The sequence below is a fragment of the Thermobia domestica genome, chromosome 14 (genome assembly GCF_964235325.1).
Source record: "Thermobia domestica chromosome 14, izTheDome1.hap1.1, whole genome shotgun sequence".
NCBI lineage: Eukaryota > Metazoa > Arthropoda > Insecta > Zygentoma > Lepismatidae > Thermobia > Thermobia domestica.
In genome coordinates, this window is record NC_137467.1 from 171,536,269 (window position 1) to 171,557,707 (window position 21,439).

At 38.4% G+C, this 21,439-nt stretch overlaps 1 protein-coding gene across 3 annotated transcripts in view; it reads left to right on the forward strand.

Moving 5' to 3' along the window:
• crm (cramped chromatin regulator) overlaps positions 1–21,439 on the forward strand; it is a 61,195-nt gene that overhangs the window by 13,721 nt on the left and 26,035 nt on the right. For all 3 annotated transcript variants that reach the window (XM_081739179.1, XM_081739178.1, XM_081739180.1), the window contains exons 5-10: positions 3,268–3,474; positions 8,184–8,374; positions 9,904–10,728; positions 14,513–14,764; positions 17,659–17,790; positions 20,120–20,335. In XM_081739179.1, coding sequence (XP_081595305.1) covers positions 3,268–3,474; positions 8,184–8,374; positions 9,904–10,728; positions 14,513–14,764; positions 17,659–17,790; positions 20,120–20,335 — 1,823 coding nt within the window. The remainder of the gene's footprint in view (positions 1–3,267; positions 3,475–8,183; positions 8,375–9,903; positions 10,729–14,512; positions 14,765–17,658; positions 17,791–20,119; positions 20,336–21,439) is intronic.

The following is a 21,439-nucleotide window of genomic DNA, read 5'->3' on the forward strand; positions in this document are numbered from 1 at the left end:
TACAGGAATTTAATTACTATATCCAGTGGCGCATTTAGGGGGATATCCGACTCAAGGCCTCCATCCCCCCGAAATAAATTTTTAGTTTTTCGTATTTCACGTACGACAAGTACGACAATAATCCTTCTTACCATTTCTAAGAATTTCATCGACTTTTCATTTTCTTATGCTCTTTGTTCAGAAATAATACTGTACTTGTCAAATTTCATTCCATATAAAAACTGTTCTTTTTTTTTTTCGTCCATTCAACTCTTCTGTTTCTTTTTCTTAGTTGTTACTTTCTTTCGTTTCTCCTATCATACTTTCGACCGTTGTTAGTTGTGGTTCAAGTCGGCTGTCGTTAGTTATACCAAAACTAAGAGGAGCTGATAAGCGAAACTGGGCTTCACACAAGCTTGGACGGATAACAACATAACGAGAGTTTTTACATCCTTTAGTTATAAAGAAAAGTAAATGTTTGTATTGAAGAAAATCAAGAGGGGAGAATAAGTATCCCGGAAAATTAGGTAGGCCAAGAAAATGCTTCCCTTTTCTTCTTTGAATAGAATAAGAGGCTAAATTTTTGTGTATATCATGTCACATAAGATTCATCAGTCTGCAAATCTTACCATTAAAACTTCAATTTCTGCATATATTTAATTCTCACTCAGGTGGGCAATCGCCCCCCCCTGCTTCCCCGTCTTGTGCATAGCTCCCCCCGAAACAAAATCCTAAATACTCCACTAACTATATCATACAAGTGACTTAAAGTACACTATTTAACACTTTCAGTATTGTTAGTTTAATGCAAGTATAAATAAATGAGGGAAAATTCTATATTTCAGATAAGAATTAATTTTCTATAAGTGCTACTTGTTTTACATGTACTAATCACAAAATATTGAGTAGGAGTAATGAAAGCGTGTTTTCAATGTGGGCACTGCTTTTAATGTTTCCGTAGTAAGAATACTTTTTTTTTTCCTTTCTTCAGTGAAATATTTATTTATTAGACTAAAGATGCATTCCACATAAGCACTTATTCCTGGAACATACAGAACTATCTCCACGATTTTGCAGATGTCAGTAATGATCTGTAGGTGTCTGCACTTTCGAAATATTTGCGTCTCTCAAGCAGAGGGCAGTTTTTAAAATCAGATCATATAAATGTTCATATATGAGATTTTTTTTTTTTTTTTTAATGAACACTTAAAAACGACAGAATTTTTTGACAATATGCGTTCGGTACAAATTAATTGGAAATACGTCACATATAAGAAGTTTGCATAGAAACTGTTTTAATGAAGTCTTAGGTGAGTAGAAAAATTCAATGTTTTTATTTTCTGTTCTCACTTGTTCATTTATATTTAGACACACCATACTTCGTCAGTCATTTCCAACTCAGTGCTGTGTGACGTCGCATAGTATGCTTCTTCCGTTCTATAGGGAATAAGCAGAGCAACCGGAACCGTGGCATGGTCTTGTTAAAGGCGGGTAGTGTTGTGGGGAAACTATATATTGTAAGGTTTGATTTTGCGTGATGGTTCACCCATCAATTGCGGAAACCCGTAATAGTAGGTCACGCCTTTCATAACCTCGGTGTTGAATGAGGCAAAAATGTAAGCCTACGTAGCGTAATTGCTAACGCTCCCATGGTGTGAGCATTTCCAGATTTGATTTTGTGTGTTAACGTGGTCGGAAAAGTGTTAAACACAACGTGGTCGGAAAAGTGTTAAACACTTTTCAGGTCATCGAGGGTGCACGGTGGCTCAGTGGTAACCCACTTACCTTTGGTGCGTGGGGTCCGTGGTTCGATCTCCGGCCAAGTTAGTTTGTGATGGATAACATCGTGTCCGTGGGGTTTCTCGAGGTACTCCAGTTTCCTCCCACTTTCTCATTCCACCAATTCTTCCATCATCATTCACTTGCCTTAATCATCGTCTCCCTTAGGGTAAAGAGCATAATCGTGGGACGTTAAACTGAAGAATTTTTCCTTTTCAGGACAGCCATCCTGAGAGATTTTCCATGGGTTTCCTTATTCATACTAGACAAATGCCGAGATGGTATTTAATTTAAAGATCCCAGGCCTCTTCTTCCCTTCCCCACTCTCCTCATGCATGACAGCTAATATGGCCGTAGATGCCGAAAGCCCAGAAATATAGCTCCTATCCTAATCATGAGGCAAAACTCAGGAGAGCAGCTTGACGTTGTCGATACAGTGTTGTCAAATAAAAACTTCAATAGCCTTTCAAGTACGCAACTCATGACTGACCATTCGCATAATGCCATACTTGCCTCTTATCTACCGTCATTGGCCCTTCTCCAGATCTTTGTTCTTAGTACAGGGTGTCTGTCGATCACGAATGTCACGAAAAAGACAAGAAATCAGAAAACGGTCATGGAAGTCACGAAATTTAGCTTTTGGGTTACGATTTTTTTTAAACAGTACAAATTTAAGAAGAGATTGGGAAATTTTGTTCTATAAAACGTTAAAATTCACCACCAAAAATGTCGATGGTCGGGTTTAGACGCTACCAAATCGCAAGCAAAGTATGTGTCTATCGCATGGATGAAAATTCGACCTAATTCGCACCCAAATTCGCTCTTGAAAATGTTAAGAAATTTTATGATTTGGTAAAGAAAAGGTCACGAAATTTCATTTTGGAATTCTAGTAGACACCCTGTAGTAGGTACTGTTTTCTGCCTTTATACATCGATCAATTGGAAATTACTGCAATAATGATTTTTTGTCATCATTATATTGCGTGAATTGGCTTTTTGTTATATTTCTTCCACCTTTCTTGCTGTGGGCTTCATCGGATAACAGCAATTCCTTGGAACAAAACCGAATTGGTTTATTTGGAATGTAGTGTACCACTGAGTACTAAGGCTATATGACACGTGGACCCACAGCTTAACGTGTGGGGTCCGAATTACAGGAATTGAAGCCGGATTTCCCGCGTGCACTAACTATATAGCCAAAGGGGAGTTAGGGATAAAACTTGAGTTTTTGCTCCTCTTACGTGGTGAAGTCTATATAGATAAGTATATTTTTATTTTGTATTGGACCTACAGTAAAGTGTATGATCTATAATAAACATCGTGCAAAAGGAGTAGGAATTCAGGATTTATCTGAAGGTCTTTCGGTCCTCCGATGACGCCCACATCAAGAAATAAAGGTAAAATATGTTCTATTTCATATGCACAAGTTCTCTCACAATGAAATTTGAAGCATATTTAAAGTAGAAGTATCTGTTAGTAATAAATTTGATTTTTTTCCTTTATTTTCAGACGTGAAAAAGGCAACTCGGGAATTATATGGTTTAATCAACTACGGAGAGTTGAGGAAAAAAATCGGTGGTTTATTAAATGAAAAGAGTAGCGTCAGATTAAATGAACTTATTTATAAAGGTACAACTCAGATTAAAATTCGAGGGAAAACGCATCGAATCAAGACGCCTATGTGCCGAGCCTTAAGGAAACTAAATCAAGTACAAGGTATAGTATAGATACATTGTACAGTAGCTTTTAAGTTTTGTTAGTATTTTTCTCATAGGATTTTCATTAGAAGTCTATTCTAAACAGCAGATCCACATTTGGCATCTTCCACTAGTAGTCCACATATAGTAACTATATGGCTGTGTCAAGCTATCAGCCAGGTGAAGGTATTGACATGCGACAGTTTGAATACAGACATCTCATTCATTTTTAGGGATTGTAATGAAGAGACCGGAGACGTGAGCATGTATATATATAATGACTACTTAGGGGCAGAGCTATGAATGGGGGCTTGTGATTGGCTGAGGAATGCTGGCTCCTGATTGGCTGTTGTTGTCACTCCGAGAATGGCTTTGTTGGATGTCTGTTTTTGTTCCTGAAAAGGACCGACCAGATACTGTAGTTCTAAGTTCAAACTCATTGTCTCTATTGAGACTGTTCCTTTCACGTGAGATGGCTATGGCTTCCTTTATTGTTCTGTTCCAAAAATTGCTCAACTTGTTTACTATGATAATAGCCACGTCTCCAGTTTCTTCATTACAATCCCTGAAGACGAATGCAATGTCTGCATTCGAAACGTCGGATGTCAGTACCTTCACCTGGCTGATAGCCCGAGAAGAGTCACGTTGCCAGGAAAAATCCAATTCTTTCTTTAGTCCACATATAGATATATTATAATTCACGGTATATATTTTTAATGTACCAGAACAATGAATACAATCTACGTGTCGTTAGAAAAATAATTGTAAACTGAAAACTAAAATAATCCACGCAACTTCTTTTCAGTTTGGTGTGCTTTTTTACACGTAAATAATAGGGAGTGGTATACTTGAAGATCCAGACTCAGGGTCAAGATAGATTGGGGGCCGCGGTGGCTCAGTATTAGAGCGTTCACCTCTAGTGCATGGAGTCCTTGGTTCGATCCCAGCTCGCACCAAGTGAGCTTTGTGCTGGACAAACACCGTGTACGTGGGTTTACTTGGGGTTTTCCCACTTGCTTCATTCCACCATTTCACGAAATTTCATTTTGGAATTTTAGTAGGCACTTTGAAGATTTAATTTAATTTTTCAGGATAAAGATAATACGACGATATGCCTACCAGCGTAGGTGAATGTAACGGTTTTCCCCAGTGAACTTGGAAAAATTGTGATCTTGATTGTCGAAAAAAATAATAAATTAATTAATGAGGAAATAGTACTGAAAATAAATCTCAGAAAATTAATCAGTGTACGGAAGCAAAATTGGATCTCGAACCCTGATCTCGCAGTTGCCAGACACCTGTTTTGTAACAGAGATATCGACTATATGATAGTTTTGCGTGTTTGATATGCATTTGAATCAGAGTATTTATTTCTTGCTCATCTGAAATAATTGAGTGTTCTGCCAGTTGGCAAGTTCTAACAGTAGCGTACGCAGGAATTTATTTCGGGCGGGGGGGGGGGGGTCCAAACTGAATATATGAGTTTTTTGTATTAAAATCTCTAAAATTGCCCCTAAAATTTGGCTAAATTTACACCAAAGTCGTAACTTCCGGACCCCCCAGGACCCACCCCCTGCGTACGTCCCTGGGTTCTTACCACCTTACGGTGCAATAGTGTAAATTTACGAACATCTCTTAGAGTAGAGTCAATCTCGGAAATCAGGTTATTAGTCATGAGAAAAACTTGTAAATAATAAAATTTGCTAAAATAATGTTTGAATCGATTTTAGATGGCGCTTAAGTCTTCATTCGTAGGGAAATACAAATAATTCACTACATATTTCAAAATGTATTGGATATGAAAACAGTGTACTTAAGTGTTTTCCGGGGGTGTGGGGGTGGCTTAGTGGTAGAGCGATTACCTCTGGTGCGTGGTGTCCCTGGTTCGAACCCCGGCCAAGTAAATTTGTAGTGTACAACACCATGTCAGTGGGTTTCTTCGTTTACTTCTGTTTACTCCCGCTTCTCACTCCACCAATTCTTCCATCATCATTCACTTGCCTTAATCATTGTCTCCCTTAGTCTAAGAGGCATAATCGTGGGCCGGTAAACAGAGATTTCTTTTTCAGAATCACGTCAACAGCTCTTTAAGTCTCTTTCTCCAAACATAGTCTTGAAAGGGACATACAAGAATTTTTTCATTTTGCAAGGAATCAAACCATATGCACTTTCTGGGTCGTCTTGCTTGGTACCTGCTATCGCCCTTCCACCGATATAAAGAAAAAAAACAGTTTCACCACTTCCGAAACGACGGATTCTTTTTGGACGTGGAGGGGAAGCGCACCAAGCGCTACACGTTTTTAATGAAAAGGTTCACTATTTGTCCAATAGAGTGCAGTGCTTCATGGGTGGAGATATCTTTCTTGTTTCAGAAAGCTGTATTGTGTAAACAGTAAATAGAAAGATAAGATTGTAAGATTTTTTTAATGGCAGCTACAAGATTAGTGCAGCATGGCAACCTAGCTTTACTCACAAGAATGGCAACAAATTAAAACCAATGATAAGCTTATTAAGTTATGTATCATAGTTTTTCCAGAAACCGACTACGTTACAGTTGTGTGAAGTCGTTTACTTTTCTTTCAGAAGGTTTCCACAGGAAAGTAGAAACGTTCTTATATGTTTTAATTATTTAAAAACTTTCTGACGTGAGTAATATATACATTTCTTAAAACTGAAATAATGTATAATAGTTTCAACAACTTTACGCTGTCTTCCTCAGATATTGAATCTAACACAGAAGGTTATGTCTGAGGAAGATAGCGTTAAAGTTATTGAAACTGTTGTATATTATTTCAATTTCAAGAAATAACTAAGCTCGTTCATAGCTATGTGCATAGGGTACGCGCAGTGTTGCCAAAATGTTGACAATAGGTCGCTAAACGAGAGGTGAAATGACTCCAATTTTGAGTGAAAGTCGCTAAATAAAGTTATTCGTGAAATCCGTTGTCTATAAGCATTGTTTTAAAGTTGTAGATGTAAAATAAACAATATTCTACTCACATCGTTGTCAACAGGGAGCAGCCAATCCTTGAATTCAGGGATCATTTAACATTATTTCGGGTACTTTTGTTCATATTTTGGAGTCAAAATAATTCCGAGATAATTAACACTACTGTTCTTACGATGTGCATTTTTTAAAAGAAAAAGTGGAGAATAATTAAAAGATCTCTAAGGACAAATATGACTAACAACCATTTCGTTTTTATTCACGCATCTATAGCTAATCTCGTTGCTATTGTTAATGCCGTATTACTTGTCTCTCAACGGAAGCTCTGCGAACGCGAACTAGAGGACATCAAGTTTGTAGTTGTTCTCCATTAGAGGACAAAAGTAACAGATAACAATGCAGGATTGTGGGGGAGTGGGTACGCTGTATTTCCAAACTCCTCATCACTTGAGTTGATTAAAACAAACAAAAAGAAAGAAAAAATGCTTCTCTATATATTAACAGGTTGTTTGCAGCAAAAAGTCTCTAAATTTGTAAGTAAGTAGGTAAATCGTCATTTAAAAATCACCAAAAAAGTCGCCAATCGGAAAAATTATTTTTTGTCGTTATCGTGGAGGTCGAATCCCCTAGACTTAGCGACTTTTCCCCCAAATTGGCAACACTGGGTACGCGCCTTTGGTGCGGGAGACCCGGTTTCGGTTCCCGACGGAAAATCATGTAGTTCGGATAGAGGTCCATGTCTCATATAGCCACGCTGCTAAAAGGAACGCTAAACTCAAATCAAACCAAATTAAGAAACAAATGTACTACTCTAGTCCAGTGGTTCTCAACCTTTTTTGACTGACGACTTACTTTACTGAATTTTCGGGACATCTCGACACACTTCTTCGATGTTTTTATTATAAATTATAATAATAATATCTATTATAATAATGAAACCAATTAGTTTTTTATAATCACTCTATACCACACTGAGCATTATTGCTACCGCTGGAGGTGTTGACTGGTACAGGCTCTCTAGATTTTAAATTACTAAATTCTTCATGATTTTGAAATTGTAACATTTCGCGACATACCTTAGGAGACTTCGTGACACCAGTGTCGCGACACAACGGTTGACAACCACTGCTCTAATGAAAAAGTTTTTTTTTTTTTTTTTTTTTAAATAAATGAATAAGTTTTAGTCGTAATGGATAGTGTTATGTATGTTTCAAAGTTTAGCAGATGCAGGGTGTCTATCGGTCATGAAAGTCAAGAAAAAGCTTTTGGGTCACATTTTTTTTTTTTTTTTTTTTTTAAATCTGTACAAATTTAAATACAGATTGGAGAATTTCGTTCTATAAAACATCGAAATTCACCATCCAAAATGTCTGTGGTCGGCTTTAAACGCTATCAAATCGCAAGCAGACTATAGATGAAAATTTGGCCTAAGTCGCACCCAAATTCGCTCTTCAGAGTGTTACGAAATTTTATGAATTGGTAAAGAAAAGGTCACGAAATTTCATTTTAGAATTTTAGTAGACACCCTAAGATATCATCAGCAGAGGAGATATCAGCCCACATTGAAAATGTTTGATTAAAATACTACTGCTTCGTGATTATCAAGATATAACTGTCTTATTCATCAGGAATTGTAAAACAATCTGTATGACCACAAATCACATAACTAAGGCCATTTCTCTGATCTGGAAGTTTTTTTTTTCTTTCTTGTAATTATAATTTTATTAAATGTTATTCCTTTTCATCATCTGAAATTTTTCGTTTCTTTCTTATTTGAGCAGATATACAAGAAGCACTGCGACTTCCGTCACGTGTTCTAGTAGAACTACGACCAATCCATAATGAAGCGTGGGCGGCTGTGCAATCAACGGCGCAGAATCCCCGAGTTCGAACCTATCTTCCGTTACAGCGACGGTTATCCTCGCTTCTAGCGTACCTGCAACATCGTTGGAGACCACATGAAGTGAAATTCGTATCCTACTAGTAACTAATTTTATCATTATAATAAAAGAAAAATACTTGTATGCTTATATCTTTATTGTGTCTGTAAATGTCTGTCTGGATTTACTGTTACATTTTCCCACAGATTAGAATTGTACAGATATTGTGGGAAAGACTTTAAATAGTAGCGCAATTCTTAATAATACGTAATAGTAATATATAAACATTCTATTCAATGGCTTAAGCTTTTGTGTTCAGTCACATTAATAAAGATGATAGTAGTTCGTTGAAACAGTTTTGTTGGTGTCTAGAGTACGAGGAGGAGAACGAAAATAAGTTTCCCCCTTTCGTTTTCCCCAGGAAAGTGAACAGCAGTGAGGGGAAACAAGACAGCAGTTGCACGCACAACACACCCCTACACAAATGGATATTTGTCGTCCGGGATTCTGCAGATGGCGTCGTCACAGCGCCTGCGCAAAGCGGAGACGAGTGTCTTAGTTTGAGCCTGGTAGCTATGGAGAGAAGGCGCCGCTTTGACGTCGTGGTCAAAGGAGGAAGTGCGAGCGGTTGTCCGCTATGAATGGGCACGTAGCGTATCGGAAGCAGAAATCTATAACACGGTGTCTATCGGTCACGAAAAAGTCACGAAATCAAAAAACGGTCATGAAAGTCACGAAATTTAGCTTTTGGGTCACGATTTTTTTAAACTGTACAAATGTAAGTACAGATTGGAAATTTTTGTTCTACAAAACGTCAAAATTCACCACTAAAAATGTTTATAGTCGGCTTTAGACGCTACCAAATCGCAAGCAAAGTACGTTTCTATCGCATGGATGAAAATTCGGCCTAATTCGTACCCAAATTCACTCTTGAAAATATTAGGAAATTTTATGATTTGGAAAAGAAAAGGTCACGAAATTTTATTTTGGAATTTTAGTAGACACGCTGTAACCGCCTCGTGGAAGTCTATGGGCCTGATGTGATGTCGAAACAAATGGTGCGGAGATGGTGTCGCTAATTCAGTGAGGAACGCCAGCAAGTGCTAGACACGCAGAGACCTGGAAGGATGTGCACGGCCATTACAGACGAAAATGTCAGGATGGCGGCAGGCGCTTTGGAAGCAGTGCTGAAGTCACAGAAGCTGCTGGACGCTTCTTCAGTATGCAGAGCCCTGAATTTTTCCTGGAAGGATTTTTGAAGCTTATAGACCGGTATGATAAATGTCTCAATGTACGTGGTACTTACGTGCAAAAATAAAGGTACGTCTGACCTTTATGGCTGCATACATACCCACCTCTGTCTACAGTCGCCCGAGGAAACTTATTTTCGGAGACTTCTCATCTCGTATGCTTATAGGTGAGTTCGTTAATAACCTGTTGGATACATTAAATACAAATTTCTTTGTATTTCTACTATTCTAGTCACCTGAATTGGTACGTTTTAGAATTCTTTTTAATGTCTTCAGGAATCTTTTCCGTAATGTATTTCGTGAACTGAAATTACCTTTTTGAAAGTGTTTATGTTGTTCTAGATACGTATGTTTCCTTAACTTGTTTCTAGCGTGACAAATTGATAGCTTCAAGTCCATTTCCATGCGAGAATCGTAAAGTTCCAGAGCCAGTGCTTCGAGTGATACCAAAGACAGGGGCTAACATATGTCTTCCAACTATAAACATTAGCGAATACTTAACCAGTTCAAGCTTATGTTTGAAAACGTACCAGGAACGTGTGTCCAATCCAGGTTTCAAAAATTCCGTTCGAGCAAAGTACAAAGGTAAAAACTGCATCAAGAGAAGCAAACGGCAGAAAAGCGATAGTGAGTGCAAAGACAGTGAAGCGAAACTGAATATTTGTGCGAAAGAAAGTGAAATCGGAGAAGAAAAGTTGAATTTGGCCAAATCGGAAGAAGGCAGCGAAGAGAAATCAGAAGAAAATAGCGCAGCTGTAATGGAGAAAATGAACGTGGGTAGCCCAAATGAGATCGATATGAACGTTGTAGCCGTTGAAGGAATCTTGTCGTTGCAACACAATTTAAGCACTGTCGTCGGTAACCAACCTGAAATAAAAGAACTTGAATGTAGTAGGACCAAAGAAACCGTAGTGAATCACGTTATCAATTCCAGAACAGAAACAAACGATGATAAAGTGTGTGAAAATAAACCATCACAACAACAGAAACATGACGAAGTACCAAAGAAATGCCAGTGTGTGTCGTGTGAAAGTACCTGTTCCAATATGAAACTTTGTAATAATTGCGTACACGTAGGAGATAATAATTGTGATGTTAGTGAGCGAAATACTCCGGAAGAAAAAATTGCCCAAATTCGAGAAGGGTGGACCGTTGAAAGTGCTGGCACTATAACAGTTGGTGAACTATATTTAATGGTATCACATTATTTATTATTTATAAATTTATTGATTCTATCTCAGGAATTTCGATAACCGTTTGACTTCCTTGAAATTCTGATTCCTGAAAATAAATAGAGAAGAAAAAAAATGAGAGAAATAAAAGGAACGGACTCACCAAGAAGGAAAGTGGGAGAGACACCTTGTCGATTGCTGTCGGTCATGCATCAAATGGTAGCGTAGCGTGCTATGAAATGACGGTGTCCAAGTTATATTCTCTTTTATATATAGCGATGAAAGAGAAAACAACCTACAAAGAGTGAAAAATTGAGTGAGGGATCTCCGACTCCGTGCCGATGCGTTAATCACTACGCCACGCAGTGCGCTTTAGTTATGAAATTCACATCTACGGAGGATCTGATGTGTGTTAAAAATCAGTCATAAATGCTCAGTATATGAAAACAAGGATTGTTCAAGCACAGCAGTGGTCTGTGGTACAACCCATGTAGTCCGAGTGGAGAGCACCGACCTCGAGAGTGAATGGTTGTTCTGGGTAGCGTAGAGGTTAACGCATCGGCACGGTATGCTGGAGGTTCTGGTTCGAGTCTCGGGCCAGTCACACTTTTTCACTATATTGTCTTTTGCTCAAGCTGGGAAAATTCTCAACTTGTGTCAATGTTGTATGTATTTTTGGTTAGTATAGATAAAGAGTTGATTATGAAGGAATGGAAAGACAGTAATTAAAAAAAATACACACAGTATTGGCACAACAACAACATATCGTGAATCCACTATTTCACAGCGTGCTGCACTAGCATTTGATATGTGATCGGCAACTGTCGACAAGGTGTTTTGCTCACTGCTCTATCCAGTGGCGGTTTTAGCGGGTAGGCCGAGTAGGCACGAGCCTACTCAAAAGTTTTCAAAAATATATAAACGGTAAAGAGTAAGTAGTATATTTCGCACAATTTATATTAATAGTAGATAATTATTTAACAAATAGCATCAATCATTACTGTAAAAGTAATTTCCTACTGTCAGTAATTAATCAGATATGTATATGTACCCATAAGTGGGGGAGTGGGTCTACCCAAAATTAAAATCCCAAAGCCGTCCCTGGTTCTGTCGTGGTGAACTCGTTCCCTTTTATTTCTGTGATGTAAAATTATTCATATTACTTTTTCTCTTACAAGGGACCTTTTTCTGGTGTCACACGAAATGAGGAACGAAACTATTGTGTTAGTGAAAGAGTAGGGGCACTGCCAACACCTACTCCCACCCCCATAAGTACGGAACAGTTCCGATCGAGGGATTTTCCTGCCTGTGGACTTTCTTGTTCACTAACACAAATCGATTGACCATAGTTTCGTTCCACATTTCGTGTGACACCAGAAAAAGTTTCCTTGTTAGTGTTATCCTCTGTGAATTGAATAAGTCTCCAGGGGAAAGCCGAAAGCTAGAAAGTATTAGATATTTTCAGGAATCAGAAGTTCCAAGTAAGTTAAATGATTATTGATTCTATATTAAGGCTTTTTTGTTTAATTTTGTATGCTTTTACGTTTTCAGAACACTTAAAGAAATAAGAGGTAATATTAAAACTTGAAAAGATTACATTTTGGTACTTACAAAATGTTAGCCAAGTTTCTTATTCATCTGTGACTTCGTTATACGCACTCAGGATGTTACCTCTTTATCTCCTTTGTACCATGAGCAAAACTTAGTTTTATTTCTTATTATTTCGAGTAAATCACTTCTTTGGGGGCGTAATTTTAGTTATTTTCAACTTTTGTAGTTAACTTTGTTATATGAATTCAGTTATCCAACAATGCTATATACAGGGCTTGTAAAATCTTGCTTACAAGTACTAGCCAGTCAAAAAATCTACTAGCCAGACTATTTTGCAGTCATAGTGTCTTTATTCGCCAAATGTAAAAATTACTCTTTACTGACGAGCAGTCGAGTGGATTTTTCAAACCCTGGCTATGTACATATATTTTGCTTCCGTTCTTTTGGTCAGTATTATTTATATTATTATTATTATTATTATTATTATTATTATTATTATTATTATTATTATTATTATTATTATTATTATTATTATTATTATTATTATTATTATTTTGTAAAACTTAGACTCGTGACTTGTGTAAGACGATTTATTCTTCGGTTCAGATTGCTTTTCTTGTATTTGGTCTGTTTATTGATCTTTACTTTGCAGCGTTTTGTTATGCCGATATAAGATATGACAAATAGCAGACTTCAAATTAAGAAGTAGTAAAATTTGAGTATTCTGCTGTTACAGTATTTTAAAATGTTTGGGTGTTTCTTTAATTTTTAAGTAACCTTAAGAGCATTTTATAGCAAACTGTCCATGAATTACAAGAAGCAATGTGGAATAATAAGCCATTGACTACCTCAATCGAAGTTAGCAATTCGTATTGTTTGTGTGGACCATAACGACATCTCTTGCAGTATGAGAAGTAGCGTTACATCGTTAAATACCATCTAAAACCACATTATACCCTCACCGAGAATCAAATCTGGTTTTCTCTCTGTAAGTGCGACACTTCAGCCGTTTAGTGACAATGGAGTTCATAAATTTTGGTATCTTCATTTGTTCCTGACAGAACGAGGTCGTTGTTCATCATTTTGGGTATGTAGTGAAAATGAAACCATTCTGCTTTCAACAGGATGTCCACCCAACCGTAAATAAGATGTGGATCTCATCTACCTGAAATAATGTGGAATAAACCGTGAATTTCGTTATCAAACCTTGAAAATTATAAAATTTTCAAATTAATAGTAAAAACTTACCAGAGGAAAATAGTTTTGAGTAGTTTTCCAAACCTGTGAAAATGGAATCATTTCGATTTCAACAAGGTACCCACCCAACTGGGAATAAGTTGTGGATTTCGTATACCTGAAATAACGTAGAATAAGCCGTGAATTTCGTTATCAAACCTTGAAAATTATAAAATTTTCAAATTAATAGTAAAAACTTACCAGAAGAAAATAGTTTTGAGTAGCGAAACTGTGATTTGAAGTGTTCTAAATTTAATAGTTTCCGCAAATTTAATAATTTCGATCCCATACCAGAATGTTTCATTGTCGTGCGTTCAGGAAGGGTTATTTTTATGAACTTCCTGACCGTGAAATTGAAACATTTTGGCTCGTTAAAACCGTAGAAAGGCCGTGAATTCGATTATTTAGTTCGAGTGGGAACCCTCTTCAAATTAAGTGTGTACTTACGATGCATTGTTCTTTGTAACAGTTCTGATGCAAACAAAAGCACAGCATTCATATTGTCGAGAAAGTGTAGATTTGTTAAAAAAAAAAAAATCACAGATTGTTTCCGTAGAGTTTTCAGACATTGTCGTGTAAATTTTGCTCGTTTTTCCTTTTCATAAACGAAAATAAATTGTCGTAAAATTTTTATTTTTTTCGTGAAGTACTCTAGTAAATTATCTTGTATAAAGATGCTACTAAAAGACCCGCGATGGTTCTGTGATAGAGCGTTAATTTCTGGCGCGTGGGGTCCCAGCTCGCAAAGTGGGCTTTACGGTGGACAAAACTGTGTGCGTGGATTTTCTCGGAGTTCTTCCATGTCCTCCTCCTTTTGTCATTCCACAGTTCAACTAAAAAGAGCTGATAACCAAACGTGTTTTGCATTGAAAATAGAATTTGTGCTAACCGATATAATAGGTATTAGGGATCGCACAATCACAAATAGCTTTGTTTGGAATTTTTTTTTTTCCAAGTGTTATCGTTAATACGTTACGGTACAGCATCAGATAGTAAGAGATGTTAATATTTTTCTCAACAGTTTGGCAGCGAGGGAAAACTGCAGCTGGAATATAGGTTTGACGTGTGTAAAACCCAAGTTGTTAGCTTGAAGGAAGAAGGAAATACTCAGGAAGTGGATTGTAATGTCTCATCTGGATGTAAAAGCGATAAGGAGGAGGAGGTAACAGCAGCCAAAACCTTATTGGACATTCCAGAGAAGAAAATTCATTCGGTCACAGTGGTTCTTCAGAAGTTAGTTTCATTGGCCAAATTAAATCTCAAGAAGGTTAAGGTAAGGGTTTATTTCATCACATTTGTTTAATAGGAACTAGAGAAAGAAATTAAGAATGAAAATCAACACTGTGTTTTAAAAAATAAAATAGAAGAATAAAACGATAGTGGAATTTCTAGTTTTGTGCCACAAGTAAATAGTTGTGAAGCAATTGGTGGAATAAGAATGTGGAAGGAAATGGGAGAACCCACGAACACAGTGTTGTTTACCACAAACTTGCGTAGCCGAGGATCGAACCAGAGAGTAGAGAGGAGTGCTCTTATCACTGAGTCCAGGTATTTTGTCAAATGCAAGCCGTGATGGCCAAATTTGGTGGTCGAACTTAGAAGCTCCCGGCGTGCAAAGCTGCGAAATACAGCTTCTCTTGTCGAGCCGAGCCTGTCCCTAGCCGAGCTCGACCACTAAACATAGCTGTCTATATTTCTTAGACCATGAGCTACTTGCCCACCAGCTTCGGTTCAGATCTGGGCAGTAGTTACCAATAAATGAAGTACTACATACAAGCCGAGCCGTTTCTTGGCCCAGCTCGCTTACTAAACATAGTACGCTTTATTTCTTAGGCGATGAGCTACTTGCCCACCAAATTTCGTCTGATCCGGCTAGTACTTACCAAGAAATAAGGTACAATCCGCGGCAAAAAACCTGCAACATGAGGATGTAAGTTTATTGTGAAACTACCCCTAACAGCACAGGGAATGAACATAACGTCTAAGTGGAACGAATCACGTCAGGATAAACCTCGGCCTCCTCTCGTGCACACTTATTTTGGAGCAAAAGATTTCGTCATTTCACAATGAACTTATGTGCTCATGTTGCAGGTTTTTTGCCGCGGATTGTACAAGTCGAGCCTGTCTTAGCCGAGCTCGGCTACCAAATATAGCAAGCTTTATTTCTTATATGATGGGCTACTTACCCACCAACTTTGGTTCAGATCTGGCTGAAGTTACCAAGGAGTAAAGTACTACATACAAGCCGAACCTTTTCCAGGCCTAGCTCGGCTGCTAAACATAGTAAACTTTATTTCTTAGACGATAGGTTACTTGACCACCAAATTTGGTCTGATTCGGCTAATAGTTACCAAGAAGTAAGATACTACATGCAAGTTGAGCTTGTCCTTGGCCTAGCTCGGATACCAAATATCCTTTATTTCACGACCCAGCTCGGCTACTAAAAATACTTTCTTAGACGATGGGCTACTTGCCCACCAAATTTGGTCTGATCTGTGTAGTAGTTACCAAGAAATAAGATACTATAAACAAGTCGAGCCTGTTTCTGGTCGAGTTTGGCCACAAAATATAGCGGTCTTTATTTCTTAGACCGTGTGTTACTTATCCACCAATTTTGATTCAGATCTGGGAAACACACATTTATGAATATTCTTCGTTTATGAATGGATTTCACATGAACAGATCCCGAATTCGAATTCTGCTGCCAGGCATTTTTTTTTCCTCACCACCAGATAAGTAGGTAATGTCTATATAAATCTTGGCGAAGTTCCTTGCGAAATTTGTTTCCCATTACGATTTTTCCAGTCTAAAAATCTCCCCCATACTCCCGTCGTCTGAAACTTCATTAATAAATAAATTTGTTGATAATTGCCAACAGACATTATTCGGTGCATACTAAAATATTCTCCTCGCGTGCGCAGCACACTTAAGGGGTCCAGGGTCTACCAGCCGACTTGTGGCATTCATACCTTTGGGGTAATACATGGTAAGCACATCACCGTTCATGCTGTCTTTCTACACCGGGATTCGCTACTTCTTTCTTTCAAGTAGCTCCCCTTGTCCTCACGAACGCCACCTGGTGAGTATAAACGGTCACCCAACTTTCCCCTGACCAGAGCTAGCACTACTTGACTTTGCTGATCTCGCGAGAAGCGGTATTCCGGTGCGGTAGGTCATTGGCTTATTAAAATATAAACAAAAATACACTTACCCGATCCTAGAACATTCATAAATTATTTTACCGGGTTTCAACGTATACTCACCTCTTCGTAAGTGTACGACTGATTTGAGTTTCATTGCTAAATTTAAATTGAAAGTAGAATAATGATTCGTGATTAATTTGTGTTATCTTTACTCATCTTATGGGGAAAATTTATTGACCCGTGCACTTTTCTAGAACACCATTGTCTTTGAGGCGAGTTTTTCCTCAAATTAGTTCACATTAAAGTCCCACAGTTCCTGTGATTAGATACCAATGACTCAATAACGAATATTCTGTGTAATGTAAAATTACAATGGTAAATCTCCATAGTTAATTACATATATGAGATAACAATGGTAAATCTCTATAAACGAAGGGGCGCGGCTCAGTAGTAGAGCGTTTATCTCTGGTGCATGGAGTCCCTGGCTCGATCCAAGCTAGCGCCAAATGGGCTTTGTGGTGGACAAACACCGGGTTCTTCCGTTTCCTCTCACATTATTCATTGCACCATTGCATTCATTTCTAATCATCGTCGCCTCCTTTAGCTTAGGCGCCATAACCATGTGACGTAAAACTGAAAGACTTCATTTTTCTCTATAATATGGAATCGGTTTGACAGCGAAAGTTTTTCAGCTCCAGTGAAGAGGAGTTCAAGTATACCTTAAAATTGTTTGTCAGATTTATCTGTATGGATGTTTCAGATAAGAGGTTATATTGTCTACTTGATATTTGTTAATAATCGCACGATAAACATCAAACTGGCTCTCTCTTTTGTGAAACCTGACATTTCATTGCCATTTATTTGCATATTTCATTCTCTTTTTAAGAAAATGGTCCATTTTTTCTGTGCATTGAATGTGTGTAATCCATATACATACTGTATGTGTTATCTATTATATAACGTAACAAGAAGAGTTTATATTATGTATCTGTAGTGAATATTAAAATTTGTTTTTGTTTTGTAGATAAATTGCCCGTGTGGTCACGAGTGCACCAGCTCCAGTAAATCGTCAGTATCCCGCAGCTCCGTTATTAATCGCCCTCGAACTACGGTGGCGAAAGTTAATAAGGCGAATAGTACAACAGAACTTGTAGAGGTAAGGAAAGAGATTTCTTTGTCTCCAACCCAAAATTCTCGTTTTATATCTATGTATTCTTTCGACGTTCAAACTATTGCTATGTACGAGGATAAGGCAAAAATTATCCAGAATGTGTATATATATTACATTGTTCATACTGATCTGTCCTTTATTTTATTTTTATGCTGTTGTGGTCATGCTATGAAAGTTTGATTCTAATTCCTCCATATGCCTTTCTTTTGTTGCAGATAGATCATGGCCGCTCCATTAGAAGTTTGCGGCAAAGAGGAACAACGACCAGTGATCCGGTTTTTGTGGTCGGAAGGTGTATCAGGAACCATGACTAATTTTCCGACGACGTGCCACTTCATCAATAGTCATTCGTCTTGTCTATACCCTGGCCGGCGAACGATGATTTCTGACAGCTCAGCTCGCGAGGATGACTGAGGTGTTGCCATGTGCTTCTCGCGCAAGGGAAAACTCATTTGCTTCCTCGTTGAGGGCGGGAGGGGGTGAGTGTAAGTTTGGCAATGTGCGGTGGTTACCATGGAGATGCAACTGGCTCTCTCAGTCTAAGATTGATTGACCTGCTGTCTTCTGCTCGCTCGCCGTGGCCTTGTCCAAAGCTGTCAGAAATCATCGTTCATCGGCCAGGATATAACAGAACCATGTCAGGTGCACACTTAGTGTTATCATTTGTGGCCGTTGATGGTCGTCCGGCTTCTTCCTCGTGAGTTATATTTTTGTGACCATTTTTTAATTTTGTAGTCCATTCATAGACACACTGTTGCGGCAAAACACTGTTCCCGTTTTGTGCCGAAAGTCTTTGATGCATAACGGCCCCTGGTACACCTTCCGACCGCAAAAACCGGATCACTGCTCGTTGTTCCTCTTTGGTGCAAACTTCTAATGGAGCGGCCATGATCTATTGGCAACAAAAAGAAGACAAATGGAGGAATTAGAATCAAACTTTCGTAGCGTGATCACACCAGCATAACAATAAAATACCCAAGTACAGACGTCAGTATGAACAATGTCAAAATTGCGGATAATTTTTTACTCACCCTCGTATAAAACAAAAGCAGTTACAGATAGCAAGAACTGTTTTCTAATATGAAACCAGCTTTTCAACAATACGTTACATTTCCGTCTTTAACAGTGGATACAATGGAATGCAGACCTAAATCAGAATTCTCGTACTTTTAAAACATCTAAAAGATATAAAATCTGCGCACAGTTTCGAGGCGTTCGTCGCCTCTTGTTTGAAGGATCTGAAGAAAACGAAATCCTTTTTGTCCATCCTGTAGATTAAAAGTGATGAAATGAGCTCAAAATTTGGGAATAAGATTTCCTTCTCTTCCGATTTTATAACTTACAGTGTAAACTAACAGTTAAAATTCATTTCTTGCTTTTTTTTTTAATTTTTTTTTTTTTTATTATTGCTTTTATGTTACCAGGGCAGTCAAAAAGTTCCCGGAATTTTGTTGGAGCTCTTTTATTGTCACAACATAAGTACACATTCACTCAATTGCCTTCAAAGTACAGTATGCTTCTTGGGAACACATACACTTGTTCAAGTGCTCCTATCATTGCTGGAACCAGAGACGAAAGTCCTCTGTTGGTGTTGTATGTTTAGCAGTTCAGCCGTCACGTTTATTTTGATCGTCTTCTACGATAATGAAACGGGCACTTTTGACGCCAATTTTTCCTCAAAGCATTGTCACTGTAAACTGTTTTAAGGCTATCAGTCTCTGAAGAAGAGTTCCCCCACTTTGCACATTAACTTGATGTTTGTGCGTTGCTTGAACTGCGACATTGCGCCAAATTATTACCACGCATTCCTCCATCTTGCTCATTTATGGCATGTTCACACCTGTCTAATTCATAAGTAGACAACTTAAGGACTGTGCTGTACAAGAGTCATTGAAATTGCATCACAAGGGCCAAAACTATAATCAACATTCCCGGAACTTTTTGACTGCTCTGATATTTCACATAATTATATTATATGTACATTTCTTCATTTATTCCTTTCTTGTGCTCTTACCGACTAGTGCGTTCTTTTATTTTTATCTTTCTCAATTACATTCTTTCCACGTGGCAATACTGTTGCTTAGCTCATTTTAATTGGCACTTCACATCTACGTGTCTGTTCTTTCCCCTCTTATCTAATGAAACGTTTAGCTAAAGAACTTTGGTGTACCTTTTTATTGCTGTGTGATGACATCTTTCACTATGTTCCGTTAATTTATTAGTTGTCCATCCCGTTTCAGATTGTTTTGTTCCAAATTTTGGTGGTCATGCTTGACTGGATACATTACTAATTACGACTCTTATTTTGTTTCAGAAAAGTGAGACTGATTCTTCTAAAGATAAACCTGAAGACAAGGAGACCAAAATTTTAAATAAAGTAGTTACACCCCCAAATCCCGCCCTTCGACCAGTGAATACAACGCTTCCAGCGCTACACGATGGAGTGTTCAGAAGACCGTTGTTAGCCCCTTCGCAGAGGAAGACGATAGTCAAACCAGGAGCTGAAGAAGCTTTCAAAGAACAGTTGTATGTAAGTATTGACAAATTCATTTAATAACTGAAAATATAAAACATCAATTTCCACTAAATATGAAGTAGTTGTTGTAAATTCTAGGATGAATTTTTCAAAAAACAAAATCCCATCATTCACCTTTTCGAACCTGCTTAGGATTCCATTCCACGATGGGGCCGCGGTGGCTCAGTGGTAGAGCGTTCACCTCTGGTGCTTGGGGTCCCGGGTTCGATCCCAGCCCCCGCCAAGTGAACTTTGTGGTGGACAAACACCGTGTGCGTGGGTTTTCCCGGGGTTCTCCCGTTTCCTCCCACTTTCTTCATTCCACCATTTCATTCATTACTCATCATCACCGTCTCCTTTAGCCTAACCGGCATAACCGTGGGACGTAAAACTCAAAGATTTCATTTTTCCATTCCACGATATTTCATTCTACTCTGCGACCGTGATCAGTGCAATATGCGATGTAAGGAGAAACTATCACTTCTATTCCATGAGGTAGACTGTTCCTTCAAATTCGACAACAGTCCCAAATATTGTGGAGACCACACGCGTTAATTAATTCAATACTTGTGGGAACAAAATCCAATCATTTTTTTAGACTTTAAATTCATTTCAGTGAGAGTTTATCCAAAAATGTTTCAATATCATTTACCCTAAAAAAATATATTAAATACCGTGGTTCTAGTGGCGGTTATTACCTTCTGTATAATAATCGTTCTGCAACACTTGTGTGTCCACCAAAGGTGGCCATTTTCCACTGAGCTCGCTCGGGCTCGCGCTCACCTGTTTCAGCTGGGCTCGCGCTCACTCGCGCTCGCGATCACTTCTCTCAACTGAGCTCGCACTCACTCGGGCTCGTGCTCATCTCTCTGGACTGGGCTCGCACTCTCTCGCGCTCGCGCTCACCTGTCTCAACTGAGCTCGCGCTCATCTCTCTGGACTGAGCTCGCGCTCATCTCTCTGGACTGGGCTCGCACTCACTCACGCTCGCGATCACTTCTCCCAACTGGGCTCGCACTCACTCGCGCTCGCGATCACTTCTCCCAACTGGGCTCGCGCTCGTACTCACTAATCTTATCTGGGCTCGCACTCACTCGGGCTCGCGCTCATCTCTCTCGA